The sequence below is a fragment of the Salvelinus namaycush genome, chromosome 2, assembly GCF_016432855.1.
Source record: "Salvelinus namaycush isolate Seneca chromosome 2, SaNama_1.0, whole genome shotgun sequence".
Taxonomy (NCBI): Eukaryota; Metazoa; Chordata; class Actinopteri; order Salmoniformes; family Salmonidae; genus Salvelinus; species Salvelinus namaycush.
The window spans coordinates 42,720,631-42,737,681 of NC_052308.1; the positions used below are offsets into that span (position 1 = coordinate 42,720,631).

At 42.2% G+C, this 17,051-nt stretch overlaps 2 protein-coding genes across 2 annotated transcripts; both read right to left on the minus strand.

Moving 5' to 3' along the window:
* Positions 1 to 311: 311 nt before the first annotated feature.
* On the minus strand, positions 312 to 6,449 carry LOC120063372 (transforming protein RhoA-like). Its single transcript, XM_039013727.1, has 5 exons — positions 6,349 to 6,449; positions 5,073 to 5,230; positions 4,620 to 4,740; positions 2,668 to 2,798; positions 312 to 1,005 (listed from the first exon to the last, which is right to left on the minus strand). The coding sequence occupies exons 2-5, from the start codon at positions 5,226 to 5,228 to the stop codon at positions 832 to 834; spliced, it is 582 nt and encodes a 193-aa protein (XP_038869655.1). The 5' UTR covers positions 5,229 to 5,230; positions 6,349 to 6,449; the 3' UTR covers positions 312 to 831.
* Positions 6,450 to 9,785: 3,336 nt separating this feature from the next.
* Positions 9,786 to 14,461, minus strand: LOC120063366 (cytokine-inducible SH2-containing protein-like). The gene is made up of 3 exons (XM_039013714.1): positions 13,881 to 14,461; positions 11,231 to 11,400; positions 9,786 to 10,643 (listed from the first exon to the last, which is right to left on the minus strand). The coding sequence occupies exons 2-3, from the start codon at positions 11,370 to 11,372 to the stop codon at positions 10,174 to 10,176; spliced, it is 612 nt and encodes a 203-aa protein (XP_038869642.1). The 5' UTR covers positions 11,373 to 11,400; positions 13,881 to 14,461; the 3' UTR covers positions 9,786 to 10,173.
* Positions 14,462 to 17,051: the final 2,590 nt, after the last annotated feature.

The window sequence follows — 17,051 nt, forward strand, 5'->3', positions numbered from 1 at the left end:
CGTAATGGTTAAGGTGTTGCCGTGAGTCGCTGGATCCGGGCTACCACCTGAATTTGCTACATTGGTATCAGAGGCATGTACTTGGTGTAATTTAGTACCTTTAACCTAATGCCTAGCGACCTCAGAGGTGCTGGACCTCGGTTCGAGTCCCGATTGAGACTACACTACACCCCCCCCCCCCCCCCCCCCAAAATCGCTACAATACTTTCCTCTCACTGATATTCAATCTACTATACAGTATCTCAATTTAGCTTCTTACAAATGTACATTTGTAATTATCTATCATCCTGTTCCAATTAACTTCCACTGTCAAGTCTTAGAGGTATTTATTACAGACACATTTCCGTGTGTGCATATGAATAGATGCACGTAGGGCTTTATATGAAGCACATTTATTTCAAAAATGTTATGCCTGTATGTGCATAACAATAAACAGAAAATGATCAAGCCTTTGGATCAGTGTATGGGTACCCCACCCTGATTGGCTATGGAGACATTCCTCAGTTCAGTGGGCGGGGGCTCAAGCACTTAATTGGCAGGTTTGACAATAATAGGTCCCCTGGCTGACCACTTTAGTTGATTGGCAGTACAGGTTCACAAAGGAAGTGTTGATATGGCAGATTCACTCATGTACAAAAAAACAATCTAAGCTTTTCCATAACCCCATCATTGAATACTGACAAAAACATGACTAACTTTAAGACAAATTAAAAGCATTACACCTTTTGTAAAAACTGGTGAGCAGTCTTTTTTGGGGCAGAGGGGGAATAGATCTAATTTTCTGGCGTTCCCCTTGCCCCCAGTAGGAGGCAGAGTCCCTCACGCCTCCCTTTACAGTAGGAGGCATTTATTTCTCGGCTTCCCCCGCCTTGCCTGTAGTGCCGCCCTGGTGGCCATCTCAAACACTTCCCTCACGCCATCCTTGGTCTTTGCAGAGCACTCCATGTAGCCGAAGGCACTGATCCGGTTCGCCATGTCACGTCCCTCCTCTGGCTTCACAGGCTCCTGTGGGGTGGGGGAGAATTAGGCGTGTGTGTGTTCATTTTCCTATTTCCATTATCAGGACCCCAATGTACTAAAAAAGGTAGTAAAACATTTACTTTTCTAAAAAGTCAGGACTTTGTCCTTAATTTGTATTTTAAACTTAAAGCTACATGTAACTTTCTGGGCGACCTGACCAAATTCATATAGAAATGTGAGTAAGAAGCGATAGATCTGTTCTGTGTGTGCTACTTCTATGTTTCCCGGTCTGAAGTTTCATTTTTGCTTCTTACTTTCGGCTTTGTACACCAGCTTCAAACAGTCTGCTTTTCAATTCATCCCAAAGGTGTTCGATGAGGTTGAGGTCAGGGCTCTGTATGGACCTTGCTTTGTGCACAGGGCATTGTAATGCGAAACAGGAAAGGGCCTTCCCCAAAATTGCCGCAAAGCTGGAAGCACAGAATAGTCTAAAATGTAATCGTATGCTGTAGCGTTACAATTTCCCTTCACTGGAACTAAGGCGCCTAGCCTGAGCCATGAAAAACAGCCCCAGACCATTATTCCTCCTCCATCAAAACTTTAGTTGGCACTATGCATTCGGGCAGGTAGCGTTCTCCTACCTGCCCGAAATCCACCAAATCTAGATTCGTCCGTCGGACTGCCAGATGACGAAGCGTGATTCGTCACTTCAGAGAATCAGTTTCCACTGCTCCAGAGTCCAATGGCAGCAAGCTTTGCATCACTCCAGCCGACGCTTGGCATTGCGCATTGGTGATCTTAGGCTTGTGTTCAGCTGCTCGGCCATGGAAACCCATTTCATTTAGCTCACAACTAACAGTTCTTTTGCTGACGATGCTTCCAGAGGCAGTTTAACTCGGTAGTTAGTGTTGCAACTGAGGACAGCAGACTTTTATGTGCGACAGCAGACTTTTATGTGCGTCAGCACACGGTGTTGCCGTTCTGTGCGCTTGTGTGGCCTACCACTTCACAGCTGAGCCGTTGTTGCTCTTAGGCGATTCCACTTCACAATAACAGCACTTACAGTTGAACGGGGCAGCTCTAGCAGGGCAGAAATTTGACAAACTGACTTGTTGGAAAGGTGGCATCCCATGACAGTGCCATGTTGAAAGTCACGGAGCTCTTCAGTAAGGCCATTCTACTGCCAATGTTTGTTTATGGAGATTGCATGCCTGTGTGCTCGATTGTATACACCTGTCAGCAACAGGTGTGACAAATTATCAAATCCACTAATTTAAAGGGGTGTCCACATACTTGTGAATATATAGTGTATATGTGATTGTATACAAATGCAAGCAAGGTTTGAAATGATGCTTTAGTCAAATATATATTTTTGGTATTTTTGCAGTCAGTTTAGTCTACAAATTATTTGAGATTATGTTCCGGCCCCCTGACCATCCACTCAAGAAAAGATAGGCTTGCAGCTGAATCTATTTGATGATCCCTGCCCTACACAACTAAGGTGAGTTTTCGTCTTCTCACTTTTCTTAGATTTCTTCTCAACAGTCAATATAACCTACAGGTGAAATTCTGCTGCTATGCACAATGACAACATGGTCTGGATAAAGGCGCAACTGTTTTCTAGAAGTCAGGCTTTTTTTCGGGCTCGGGATAGGTCGGACCGGATTTGAATTTTCAAGCCTGTAGCGTGTGTGTGACTGACTGTACCTGCTTCATCTTGGCTAGCTCTCTGCGGGTGTGCTCGTCGTTACGCAAGTCCTTTTTGTTGCCCACTAGGATGATGGGAACGTTAGGGCAGAAGTGTTTGACCTCTGGAGTCCATTTCTCTGGGATGTTTTCTACACAGGAGAGAAGGGCAGAAATCAAGAGAATACTAATCAAGGCTGTCCAGGTACAATTCCTCTTATTGTGTGTGTAAGTGTGCCTTCCAATTCTGTCAAAGCTCTGTCACCAAAACAAGGGCCCGTGTCACAAAACAGAATCTGTACGCATGTGTATATACAGTTGAAGTCGGAAGTTAACATACACTTAGGTTGGAGTCATTAAAACTTGTTTTTCAACCACTCCACAAATTTCTTGTTAACAAACTATAGCTTTGGCAAGTCGGTTAGGACATCTACTTTGTGCACGACAAGTAATTTTTCCAACAATTGTTTACAGACGGATTATTTCACTATCACAATTCCAGTGGGTCAGAAGTTTACATACACTAAATTGACTGTCTTCAAACAGCTTGGAAAATTCCAGAAAATTATGTCATGGCTTTAGATGCTTCTGACAGGCTAATTGACATAATTTGAGTCAATTGGAGGTGTGGATTCATTTCAAGGCCTACCTTCAAACTCAGTGTCTCTTTGCTTGATATCACGGGAATATCAAAAGAAATCAGCCAAGACCTCAGGAAAAAAATAGGAGACCTCCACAAGTCTGGTTCATCCTTGGGAGCTATTTCCAAATGCCTGAAGGTACCACGTTCATCTGTACAAACAATAGTACGCAAGTATAAACACCATGGGACCAAGCACCCGTCATACCCGTCAGGAAGGAATGCGTTCTGTCTTCTAGAGATGAACGTACTTTTGGTGCGAAAAAATGCAATTCAATCCCAGAACAGCAGCAAAAGGACCTTGTGAGGATGCTGGAGGAAACAGGTACAAAAGTATCTATATCCACAGTAAAACGAGTCCTATATCGACATAACCTGAAAGGCCGCTCAACAAGTAAGAAGCCACTGCTCCAAAACCTCCATTAAAAAAGCCAGACTACGGTTTGCAACTGCACATCGGGACAAAGATCGTACTTTTTTGGAGAAATGTCCTCTGGTCTGATGAAACAAAAATAGAACCGTTTGGCCATGACGACCATCGTTATGTTTGGAGGAAAAAGGGGGAGGCTTGCAAGCCGAAGAACACCATCCCAACCCTGAAGCACAGGGGTGGAAGCATCATGTTGAAGGGGTGCTTTGCTGCAGGAGGGTCTGGTGCACTTCACAAAATAGATGGCATCATGAGGGAGGAAAATTAGGTGAATATATTGAAGCAACATCTCAAGACATCAATCAGGAAGTTAAAGCTTGGTCGCAAATGGGTCTTCCAAATAGACAATGACCCCAAGCATACTTCCAAAGTTGTGGCAAAATGGCTTAAGGACAACAAAGTCAAGGTATTGGAGTGGCCATCACAAAGCCCTGACCTCAATCCTATAGAACATTTGTGGACAGAACTGAAAAAGCGTCTGCGAGCAAGGAGGCCTACAAACCTGACTCAGTTACACCAGCTCTGTCAGGAGGAATGGGCCAAAATTCACCAAACGTATTGTGGGAAGCTTGTGGAAGGCTATCCGAAACATTTGACCCAAGTTAAACAATTTAAAGGCAATGCTACCAAATACTAATTGAGTGTATGTAAACTTCTGACCCACTGGGAATGTGATGAAATAAATAATTTTCTCTACTATTATTCTGACATTTCACATTCTTAAAATAAAGTGGTGATCCTAACTGACCTAAGACAGGTAATTTTTACTAGTATTAAAGTTCAGGAATTGTGAAAAACTGAGTTTAAATGTATTTGGCTAAGGTGTATGTAAACTTCCGACTTCAACTGTATCTACACAGATGTATGTGTTGGTGTCTGCGTGTTGCGGCATTAAATACTCACCCAAACTGTCAGGGCTATCGATGGAGAAGCACATGAGGATGACATCTGTATCTGGGTAAGATAGGGGGCGGAGCCTATCATAGTCCTCCTGGCCTGCTGTATCCCATAGTGCCAACTCAACCTGCCATAGGATTTCAAGAGACATCAGCCAACTGTGCCCAACTTCCCAGTTACAGCTGATACAGTGTACGTGACCTACTTGAAAAGGCATGATGCCGAATGGCCAACCTAAAATGTCATTATTGATGGAGTCAGCAATAGGACATCAATACACAGCAGGGCAACATCCTGCATTGAGAAATCAAATGACTATCTGCCAACACTGTCTGCCACTATTGGCAATGTATGCCTCGAGGAAGGATGCAAATTGGGAGGAGGCAATGGCAGTGTTGGCAGACTTTAACTCTGATTGTCCTACAGGTTGAAAAAACAAAGGGAGGGGACTTTTTTCACCTGTTTGCTGTCGACCTCAATGTCAGCGACATAGTTCTCGAAGACAGTGGGCACGTAGACCTCGGGGAACTGGTCTTTACTGAAGACGATGAGCAGACACGTCTTCCCACATGCGCCATCTCCCACTATGACCAGCTTCTTTCGGATGGCTGCCATGACTGGACAAATGATAGAGAACATTGAGAGACGGGCATAAATACATTGCAGGTCACAAAGAGTTGGAACATGGATGGTACTGACAACAGATGTTAAGTCCTGCATGGGCCACATATTACATAGTTCAGGGGTCTCCAACCGTGTTCCTGGAGAGCTAACCTCCCGTAGGTTTTTGCCCCAACCCCAGTTGTAACTAACCCGGTTCATCTTATCAACCAGCTAATTAGAATCAGGTGCGCTAGATTAGGGTTGGAGTGAACACCTACAGGACAGTAGATCTCCAGGAACAGGGTTTGAGAGCCCTGCAGTTAATAATTAGGATTTGGTGATAGATGTAGCAAATGGTGGAACTGTCCTTCGAATTGTTAAAAGCCTAGCTCTCTCACTTCAAAATAAGATGCATTTTTTAAATAATTGATTAATTCATATCATCGGGAAAACTCCTGCAAGATGTGTGAACCCTGAAACCAAGCCAAAGATGTCTCGATTGTGCATATTTGCATGACAATCAGAAAAACATTGGCTAGCTAACACAGCTAAAGTAACGGAGTGGGCTGATAATCGTCATAACTCATTATCTTATCTTAACGTAACGTTAGTAGCTAGCTATCTACCTCCTGACAAGTAAACAACTTTTAAGAAGTTAACTAACGTTAGTTTGATTAGCCACAATATGATGACGAATTCAGCTAGACAACCAACAAATGGTTGTTAACGTACCCAGCTAGCTAACTTGGCTAACAGCTAGATAGTTAGTTAGCTAAACTAGCACAATACAAAATTAAAGTTGCTAACGTTAAATAGGTATAGCTAGCTGGTCAACAAATGTGTGATGAATAATTTCTGCGGTCCATATCTGATATTACAGGGCACGGATACCACGTAAACAACAGAACTAACTATTTGAATCAGGTAATCAAAAATAACTGGTTTGCTAACGTTAAGCTAGCAAGCCATTAGAGGAGGAAGTGATGGGGTGGCTAACTTGCTAGCTGGCAATATTGCAGCTAGAGGAAAATAAATGTAGATAGCGATACCGGATTAACTAGCTAGCTTTTAATGAGGTTATATTACTGCAATATTGGTTTATGAGTTATGTTGGTTAGATAATTAGCCTTACCTGACCAATATGTAGCTAGATTGTTGTTTTCTGGATAATGTATCGGCCTCACTCTTGACTTGCTAGCTCTGTCCCAACCTTATTTGAGGGGGCGCACTGAAACAGACACCTATGTGAAGCTAGCCACAATAGTGGAATTTGCAGGTTGCCTTTAAAATAAAAGTCCCTCATTGAAAGTGATACAAATATTGGAATCATGCCATATTTGGACTAGATCATGCTAAACAAGTTTGGAATGTTATATAATTTCAACAAAAGACAATAGTTGATTTGACAACAATAACAACAAATGAGTTGAAATCACACTGTGGATGTATTAGACTTCCGAATTGCATTGGGGGCATACTTACATTTTACTAAACAGCCTTACGTATGGATCTTGGGTTCATGAAATGGGGTATCAGCCCACTCAATGACACCCACAAAAACACAACTGTGAAGAGTTTTTACAAATATTAGCGTTGTAGCACTTGTGGGACTTTCACCTCACTATTCAGCACATGTAAGTATTGAACATTCATATTGCAATGTACAGTCGTGGCCAAAAGTTTTGAGAATGACACAAATATCAATTTTCACAAAGTCTGCTGCCTCAGTTTGTATGATGGCTATTTGCATATACTCCAGAATGTTATGAAGAGTTATCAGATGAATTGCAATTAATTGCAAAGTCCCTCTTTGCCATGCAAATGAACTGAATCACAAAAAAACATTTCCACTGCATTTCAGCCCTGCCACAAAAGGACCAGCTGACACCATGTCAGTGATTCTCTCATTAACACAGGTGTGAGTGTTGACGAGGACAAGGCTGGAGATCACTCTGTCATGCTGATTGAGTTTGAATAACAGACTGGAAGCTTCAAAAGGAGGGTGGTGCTTGGAATCATTGTTCTTCCTCTGTCAATCATGGTTACCTGCAAGGAAACACGTGCCATCATCATTGCTTTGCACAAAAAGGGCTTCACAGGCAAGGATATTGCTGCCAGTAAGATTACACCTAAATCAACCATTTATCGGATCATCAAGAACTTCAAGGAGAGCAGTTCAATTGTTGTGAAGAAGGCTTCAGGGTGCCCAAGAAAGTCCAGCAAGCACCAGGACCGTCTCCTAAAGTTGATTCAGCTGCGGGATCAGGGCACCACCAGTACAGAGCTTGCTCAGGAGTGGCAGCAGGCAGGTGTGAGTGCATCTGCACACACAGTGAGGCGAATACTTTTGGAGGATGGCCTGGTGTCAAGAAGGGCAACATAGAAGCCACTTCTCTCCAGGAAAAACATCAGGGACAGACATTCTGCAAAAGGTACAGGGATTGGATTGCTGAGGACTGGGGATCTTCTCTGATGAATCCCCTTTCCGATTGTTTGGGGCATCCGGAAAAAAGCTTGTCCGGAGAAGACAAGGTGAGCGCTACCATCAGTCCTGTGTCATGCAGTAAAGCATCCTGAGGGAGTGGGAGCTCACTCACAGTTTTGCCTAAGAACACAACCATGAATAAAGAATGGTACCAACACATCCTCCGAGAGCAACTTCTCCCAACCATCCAGGAACAGTTTGGTGATGAACAATGTCTTTTCCAGCATGATGGAGCACCTTGCCATGAGGCAAAAGTGATAACTAAGTGTCTCGGTAATATAACTAAAACATCGATATTTTGGGTCCATAGCCAGGAAACTCCCCAGACCTTAATCCCATTGAGAACTTGTGGTCGATCCTCAAGAGGCGGGTGGACAAACAAAAACCCTCAAATTCTGACAAACTCCAAGCATTGATTATGCAAGAATGGGCTGCCATCAGTCAGGATGTGGCCCAGAAGTTAATTGACAGCATGCCAGGGCGGATTGCAGAGGTCTTGAAAAAGAAGGGTCAACACAGCAAATATTGACTCTTTGCATCAACTTCATGTAATTGTCAATAAAAGCCATTGACACTTGTGAAATTTTTGTAATTATACTTCAGTATTCCATAGTAACATCTGACAAAAATATCTAAAGACACTGAAGCACCAAACTTTGTGGAAATTAATATTTGTGGCATTCTCAAAACTTTTGGCCACGACTGTACAGCCTGTGGGAAATCACCTCCCCAGTCAGCCACATTAAGCTTACTAGTCAACCTACTATGCATATTAGACTTTCATATGGCACTGTACTGTCACTGAGTAGACTGATACCACATTTCAGTGATCCACAATCCATAGGTAAGGCTGTAAAGTGCAATACACATAGTAGGTTGACTGGTAAGATTAACGTGGCTCATTTCACAGTGGTTTCAGAGTCCCGCAATATGAGCTTCGAAACTAATATTGGTTTAATAAACTCTTCACAGTTGTGTTCTGTGGGTGTCACTGAGTAGACTGATACCACATAGGTAAGTCTGTACAGTGAAATGTAACTATGCCCCCAATTCTGAAGTGGAATACATCCACAGTGCGATTTCAACTGATTTGTACTTTTTTGTCAAATGAACTAATTCCTGTTTTTTTGTTGAATTTAATTCAACTTTTTTTTTGTTGCCTCATCTAGCCCAAATATGGCATGATTCCATTATTTGTATCCATTTGTATTACTTTCAATTAGCGATTTTTATTTTGAAGGCGAACCGCATATTCCACTATTGTGGCTAGCTTTACATAGGTGAAACAGACCAACGAGGAAGAGGGAGGAGGGTGGGTGGTAGAAAAAGCTTTGATGGGAAAGAGTCGGACAGAAATGATTAGGTACAGTCAGGGTTTCCTCCCTCTGTAGAAACGGACTGAAACCACACAGTTCAGAACCTACGCCAGGGTGCCCGTGCCCCATTGTCTAGACTGCAATATGTGTGTTAGATAGACTTAAAATAGACTTATGCCGGATTCATGTGCTAGTAGTCGGAACTATGAAACTCAAATTTCCCGACTTGATAACTGGATTAACGCGGCACGTAAAGTTGACAAAATAGTCAGCCTGTCTCTAATGCTTCACAATGCTGTGTGTGTGTGTGTGTGTGTGTGTGTGTGTGCGCGCGCGCAGGTTCCTGTTCATGTGCGCATGTGTGTGTGTTTGTATGCGCTTCTGTTTGTATGTGTGTGAGTACACCCCATCCACTGTTGGTGTATTAATAACCATGGCTCTGGCTCTAATCCTGATAAGAGATGTTCTAAGCATTGCTTAAATCCACTTCACGGAAACCACCTCAGGCATAATGTGTCCGTGGAAATGCTCCCAGCAAATCGCTCAATGCTAATAATTTTATGTGAGTGTTTTATGAAACCTGTTGTTTCAATTTCATCAGCATCCTTCCATCTGTGAAAGATAATAGAGCGTACTGCAGCAAGGTGTTGGTTTTATTATTACACTGTCTATAATTCCTGGTAGAGTAATTACTCCCTTTTCCAGGTTACTGCTACCTTCTATACGTCTGTTAGTGATGGTTTAGAATAGACCATGGGTTAGACAAGATGAACAAGATACATCTTTTATTACATTTTTTAAACTATAAAATATATTTATTTGCATGAATTGACAAATAATCCATATAATGTCATTCTTATAAAATCCTTGACAAAATATTCAAGTAAACAGTATAAATGTTTGTAAAAATGTCATTTTAAGAGTCTGGTTCATGTGTGTCTGTATGAGAAACCCGAGGCCCAGTGAGACGTGTATAGTTCTACTCTTCCCAGACAACACTGCACTTTGCTTCCCATGGTGCCACTGTCCGGCTGAGCTGAGGCCATTTCTGACCCTATAAGCAAAAGGTAATAACCTCTGGCCCTCACTGGGAGGTCGCTAGTGCTACTGTGTGCCCTTCCTTGGGCTGGGATGGTTGCCAGATGACCATCATACGTCATACCTGGAAGGGGTAGTCCTGAAGGTAGCGCACTAGTGGGCATGGCAGGGGCAGCTGGTCCGGACAGTCAGTGTGGTGGTTGATGGTGAGGCGGGTAAGGTGCTGGAGGGAGGGGAAGGCCCGGGGTAGGGGACGCAGCAGCTTGAGCAGTACTGCATTGCCCTTCACTGCGGGCTGGGGAGGCCTGGGTTTGGCTTTAGGTTGAGGAGGGTCCTCCACATAATGCTGTACAAGGCTGCAGACATCAGGGAAGGACAGCAAGTGAGGGGGGCCTGGAGAGCTGGAGTCCAGCCGGAAGCGACCCCCGATGTACTCTATGCGCACATTGGTGGGGCCAAAGGCCGTCTTCACTGACAGGGTCAGCATGTAGAGGGGGTGGCTGCTATCGCGTACCAGGAAGGTTCCCGCTGACATCTTCAGGAGAGCGTCTCGAGCCTCACTGGCTGAAATAGACCCCCAGTACCAACCTGGAGCCAGAAACAGACCCACACGTTACTACACATGACTACTGTGTTGTAAATCATCTTACAGCATCTACACAGACTTTAACACTGACACACACGGACATCACACACAATGGGGGCGGGGGGGCATGGATTAAAAGCGGTGTGTTAAGAGACTGAAAAACAGCTTCTATCTCAAGGCCATCAGACGGTTAAATAGCCATCACTAGCACATAGAGGCTGCTGCCTATATACATAGACTTGAAATCACTGGCCACTTTAAGAAACGGAACACTACTCACTTTAGTAATGTGTACATATCTTGCATTACTCATCTCATATGCATATACTGTATTCTATACTATTCTACTGTATCTTAGTCTATGCCGCTCTGACATTGCTCGTCCATATATTTATAAATTCTTAATTACATTATTCTACTTAGATTTGTGTATTGGGAATATGTTGTGAAATTGTTAGATATTACTTGTTAGATATTACTGCACTGTCGGAGCTAGAAACACAAGCATTTTGCTACACCCGCAATAACATCTGCTAAACACGTGTATGTGACCAATAAAATTTGATTTGATTTGATTTAGTAGGCGTACCTGAGTTCTGCAGGTACTGGAAGGTGGTGGTTATGCAGCAGAGGTCCTCTGTAGAGTCGTAGAGAGGTGCCGCTGGATTCTGACATGACCCTCCTCTCTCACCATGATCCTGCTGCATGCTGCTCATCGTCCTGGCAATCATATCCGAAGGTGGCCCTGGCAACAGAGCCCTGAGGCGAGGAAAGGATTGTCCATTTAGTGCATGGATTGGATAGGCTATAACACAGTAGTTACTATGGAGACAAACACATATGTCATAGGCGTGGCAAAATGGTTGTGATTTCCACTCCACAATGTTGGCAAATAAGATAAGTGCTGGGAGGGGGTGAGATTGCTCATGTAGCTTGCTTTGTGTTTGATGTTTAGGGAAATAAAAAGCATGAGCTGCCGGACACCCAGAGAAAATCATGACTGATGAAAATGAGTGAATATCAGACTACAAAAACAGTCTTTCAAGACTTGGCAAATGGGGATATATGAACCACAGGAGATTGGTGGCACCTTAATTGGGGAGGACGGGCTCATGGTAATGTCTTGACCGGAATCAGTGGAATAGTATCAAATACATCAAACATATGGTTTCTATGTGTTTGATGCCCTTTCATTCGCTCCGTTCCAGCCATTATTATGAGCCGTCCTCCCTCAGCAGCCTCCACTGATATGAACCCATAGGAGGCACTTTGTTAAACGGTCAGACAGGGTGCACGAAGGCACTGATGCTGCCATTACATAAAATGTGGCGAATGTTATGTATGTAAATGTGTCAGGAATCTGTAGCCTAATGAAGATTATTTCCTACTTTTAGTATCAACCATGACTTTCACTATCAACCATCATAGCCGGGGGAAGCACGGGAGCTGGGTGCTGCAACACCCCATGATATATCTAAATAAAAATATTAGTTGACAAAGTTAGTACACTAGGCCTTTAGTACTCCTGTGTGAGTGGAGAAAAATACTCGTCAGCAGAGCATAGAAAAATAGTTGTCAGACATCCCCCTCCCCTGGAGGTCTGGCCAGCCAGATAGCATATGGACACCTCATAAGAAAGATATGTTTAGAATGACAGGAAATTAGCTTTAACACTAAACCATTTTCTCTCAGCCTCATGCCAAAATGCATAGAATAGCAGGAAATTAGCTCAGAGATTCTTGAAAGTTGGGACAATCCTTGTCTGGCAGGGAAACCTTATTTCTATTGTTGAGAAAAAAATATTTTGTTGCGTTATTTGAGCATAAAATGTGCATTTATGGGGAATATTATAAAGGAAAAGATATGTTTTTGGAATTTTCCAAATAGTTTCCATATTATTTATGTTGACTATGCCTGGAAGTGCTCTACTCCGGAGCAAAGAATCCCATTTTCAAACTATCCAAAAAGTGTTTAAAATGGTAAAAACTGCCTATAATGGATATTAATAACTGAAAAACGATCATATGTAGTTTTTTTCAATAGTCCTCTGTGACTTTAAAGAATATTTCTCCCAAAACTGTGATTCCTAAAAGATGTCCAGAGATTTGGTCAACTCTGTCAGATTTGTCTAAAATCCTAAATCAGGAATGAGCAGGGTCAGCTATACCATAAGGACCCCTTAGGTATGTCCTCATTACATGTAGTGCAACAAAAGCACTCATGTAAAGTTCTCTACTTTTGATAGATTTAAACAAATAATATTAGAATCACCATGGTCACAACTCTAAATTGTCCAGTATACCACTTTGAATAAAGAAGAAAAAATACATTTCCATCAGATTTTTGTTGAAAGAGCTGATAGAATGGTTTTAATTGGGGATTTTCAAATGAATAATTTTCCATATTTTACAAATGTTTGTAGTGAACTTTTACATTTACAGGCAAAAATATGTACGTTTTGAGTATCTGTCATCAACTCCATCAGTGGCTTGTCAACTCTGTTACTGATGGAGTCAATATTTCTTTATATATATTCTGAAATAAATATTTGTATCACTTTTCTGCAACATATGCTTAAAGAAGTGCTAAACCTGTGGGGTAATGTTTGCTTTATGCATTTTGTTTTATGTTCTAAATCTGGGGGAAAAAAACATGCCAAAATACTAACAGAATTTGCCCTGGAGCATTAAATAGTGTTATAAAACAAAACAAAACATGTTTGGAGATTTGTATTACATATTTTAATTAATCTAATGTTAGAATTAAACAATCAAAAAATTACATTGTCCCGTCTTTCAAGAATCCCTGAGCTCTAAAACAGCAAAAAAAATTCTCAGCCTCATGGCAAAATGTGTTTACTAGCATGAGATATATAAGGCGATGTAGGCCACAAGGTCAAATCCGAATTCTTGACCTGCAATCACTTCCATTCTGGATAAAAGGTCCATTAACATTCAAAGTTTCAGCTAAAACTAAATGCCGACATTTTTCGATTAAAGGCCTAATTTCATCTTCGAATATAAAATTATATATATCATAAAACCTTTAATAATTATCCTGGCTTTGTTACACTCCGTCTGATACAACGAATACGATCTCTGCTAATACTGAATTTTGATGTCAAAACTGAAGCTACACTTTCTCAGCACAGTCAAAGTGTGAAATTAAAATGAGCATATAGGGAGAAGAAAACATTATTACCTAGCCTAATAATTGTTCCAACAATACATTTTACTTACCTTTGAACACACAATCATAATGAAGTTGAATCCAGTTGAAAACATGTGATAGGCTATATAATTATTTAACAGATCCAGTGATTCTTAATTTGTAGGAACAGTCGCTGAGTTCATGCTGTCATGGCGCCAATAATCCGACAAAAAAAATTCTCATCTCAACAGACTATTCTGATATTTTGCCAAAAATAGAAAATCAGAACTTCTTATGGTGATAAGGAAATGTGTCAGTGTCAAACTTGGCAGAGATAGATAGGCTAGGTCCAACGCAGTGATCCACTCGCCAGACACAACTGTTCTATGTTTTATTCTACAGAATGACGGTGAGAAAACGCCTCTCTTGTAAATTCAGTTTTGCGGGTTGACGGAAGTTCTAGGAATCTAATTCTAAGAATAGCTTTGTATTTCAGCGGCGGCGGTGGCAGGGGCCAATTTTGCCCACTCGGTTTCTCGGAACTGCGCTTATGAGCTGCGCTGCGTTTCGATTGGCTCCATACGTGCTCGGTTTACTTCTCTGCCGCGCGACAGGTCTATGGAAGCGGCCCAGCTGGCTTCACAAGTAATGCGCAGTTGATGACTTCCAAGTAGAGGACTTTCCAGAAAAGCTGACTCAAATTGACTTTAGCCACTGACTGGGCCGCCCCTTTATAATGCTCCGCCCCCTAATGTTCTATAGCAGGGATCATCAACTCAGTGCCAGCAAAGCCACTACACGACACTAAACAATACATTAATTGCACTATAATGGTGACAAACGGTGCCCACAAACTGGTAGGGCCTACATAAAGCTGTCCCAACAGCAGAGCTTCCTTTTCAGCACCATGGAGTAAATCCTTACCACTGCTACACCTGGCTATCAGCGGAGCCTTGTCTGGCAGCAAAACAGTTCATTCAGCCTCATTTACTGCCTTTTAAAAAATATACCTGATATGGTTAAACAAATGTGGTTTCTACTGACAATTGAGATGTACAAACTATGGCATAAGGGGACGACGAGCGGACGAGAGGCAATCCGTAACTTTGATTAAGACATTAATGAGCGAGCTAGGAGGGACGTAGTCAATATATCTATTTGTTCAGCACTTTTGAAATGTACAGTGACAGCATTCAGAACATGGGCCGTTCTTACAGTATTCTCCCTGTAGTCAGAACCAAAGGATAAATAAAGGGGGCATACAGTGCATTCGAAATGTATTCAGACCTATAGATTTTTTCCCACATTTTCTTACGTTACAGCCTTATTCTAAAATTGATTAAATAGTTTTTTCCCCTCATCAATCTACACACAATAGCCCATAATGACAAAGAAAAACCGTTTTTTATACATTTTTGCAAATGCATTAAAAAAAGAACAACTGAAATATCACATTTACATAAGTATTCAGAGCCTTTACTCAGTACTTTGTTGAAGCACCTTTGGCAGCGATCAAGCTCTGTCAGGTTGGATGGGCAGCATCACTGCACAGCTATTTTCAGGTCTCTCTAGAGATGTTCGATCGGCTTCATGTCTGGGCTCTAGCTGGGCCACTCAAGGACATTCAGAGACTTGTCCCAAAGCCACTCCTGAGTTGTCTTGGCTGTGTGCTTAGGGTCGTTGTCCTGTTGGAAGGGGAACCTTTGCCCCAGTCTGAGGTCCTGAGTGCTCTGGAGCAGGTTTTCATCAAGGATCTCTCTGTACTTTGCACCGTTCATCTTTCCCTCTATCCTGACTTGTCTGCCCGTGCCTACCACTGAAAAACATCTCCACAGCATGATACTGCCACCACCATGCTTCAATGTAGGGATGATGCCAGGTTTCCTCCAGACGTGACGCTTGGCATTCAGGCCAAAGAGTTCAATCTTGGTTTCGTCAGGCCAAAGAATCTTGTTTCTCATGGTCTGAGAGTCTTTATGTGCCTTTTGGCAAACTCCAAGCAGGCTGTGCTATACCTTTTACTGAGGAGTGGCTTCCTTCTGGCCACTCTACCATAAAAGCCTGATTGGTGGAGTGCTGCAGAGATGGTTGTCCTTCTAGAAGTTTCTCCCATCTCCACAGAGGAACTTTGGACCTCTGTCAGAGTGATCATCGGGTTCTTTGTCACCTCCCTTCTCCCCCGATTGCTCAGTTTGACCGTGTGGCCAGCTCTAGGAAGAGTCTTGGTGGTTCCAAACTTCTTCCATTTAAGAATGATGGAGGCCACTGTGTTCTTGGGGACCTTCAATGCTGCAGAATTTTTTTGGTACCCTTCCTCAGATCTTTGCCTTGACACAATCCTGTCTCAGAACTCTATGGACCTCATGGCTTGGTTTTTGCTCTGACATGCACAGTCAAATGTTGGAACTCAAGAACTGCAATGCTGCTGGGTTTTTCACGCTCAACAGTTTCCCGTGTGTATCAAGAATGATCCACCAACCAAAGGAGGACATCCAGCCAACTTAACACAACTGTGGGAAGCATTGGAGTCAACACGGGACTCTGTGGAACGCTTGACACACCTTGAAGGTGTTCCTAATGTTTTGTACACTCAATGTATACTGTATCTCTCTATTATGCATGGGAATACTTTGGAACAGATTAAAATCACTTGGAGCTGATTTGCTGGTGTTCTTACAGTCTTTTACGTCCAGAAAATTTTGGGGGCCAAATAAAATGGGCCAAATTCGGTCTGCCAGTTGGGGAACCCTGTTGCTGCTGTTGCTTCTTTAACTTTGTGAATACTGTTTGTAAGCATATAAGAGGTTTAAATGTGTTTAGAAACAAATACGTCTCCAATTTAGCTTTTTTAAGATATAGGCTATCTTTTTTTTTACAGGACAAACAAGCTGAGATATGCAAGCCTATCGGATAGACTAAGCTACTAGAGTTCTTTTCCAGGTAGAGGCCTTTCCTAAAAATATTTCTCAGACATCATTTAACCTCAATCAGATTATCACTGTGGCATGTACAAACACACATGCCGGATGCACTATTGTATTTTAGTAAAAACAGAAGACAAATTAAATACACACTAAATATAGTTTATTGTGAGATAATGTCAAATAATGAGCATTCTAAAATACTACAACCTGTTTTTAATCAAACCTTCATCTGACTGGCCTTTTGGGGATAGGCAATAAGAAGGTGTGCCTATTTTAGAATGGGGGACAGGTCACAGGTGGTGAAACAATGGAGTGTGTGGAAAAAGGGAACATACA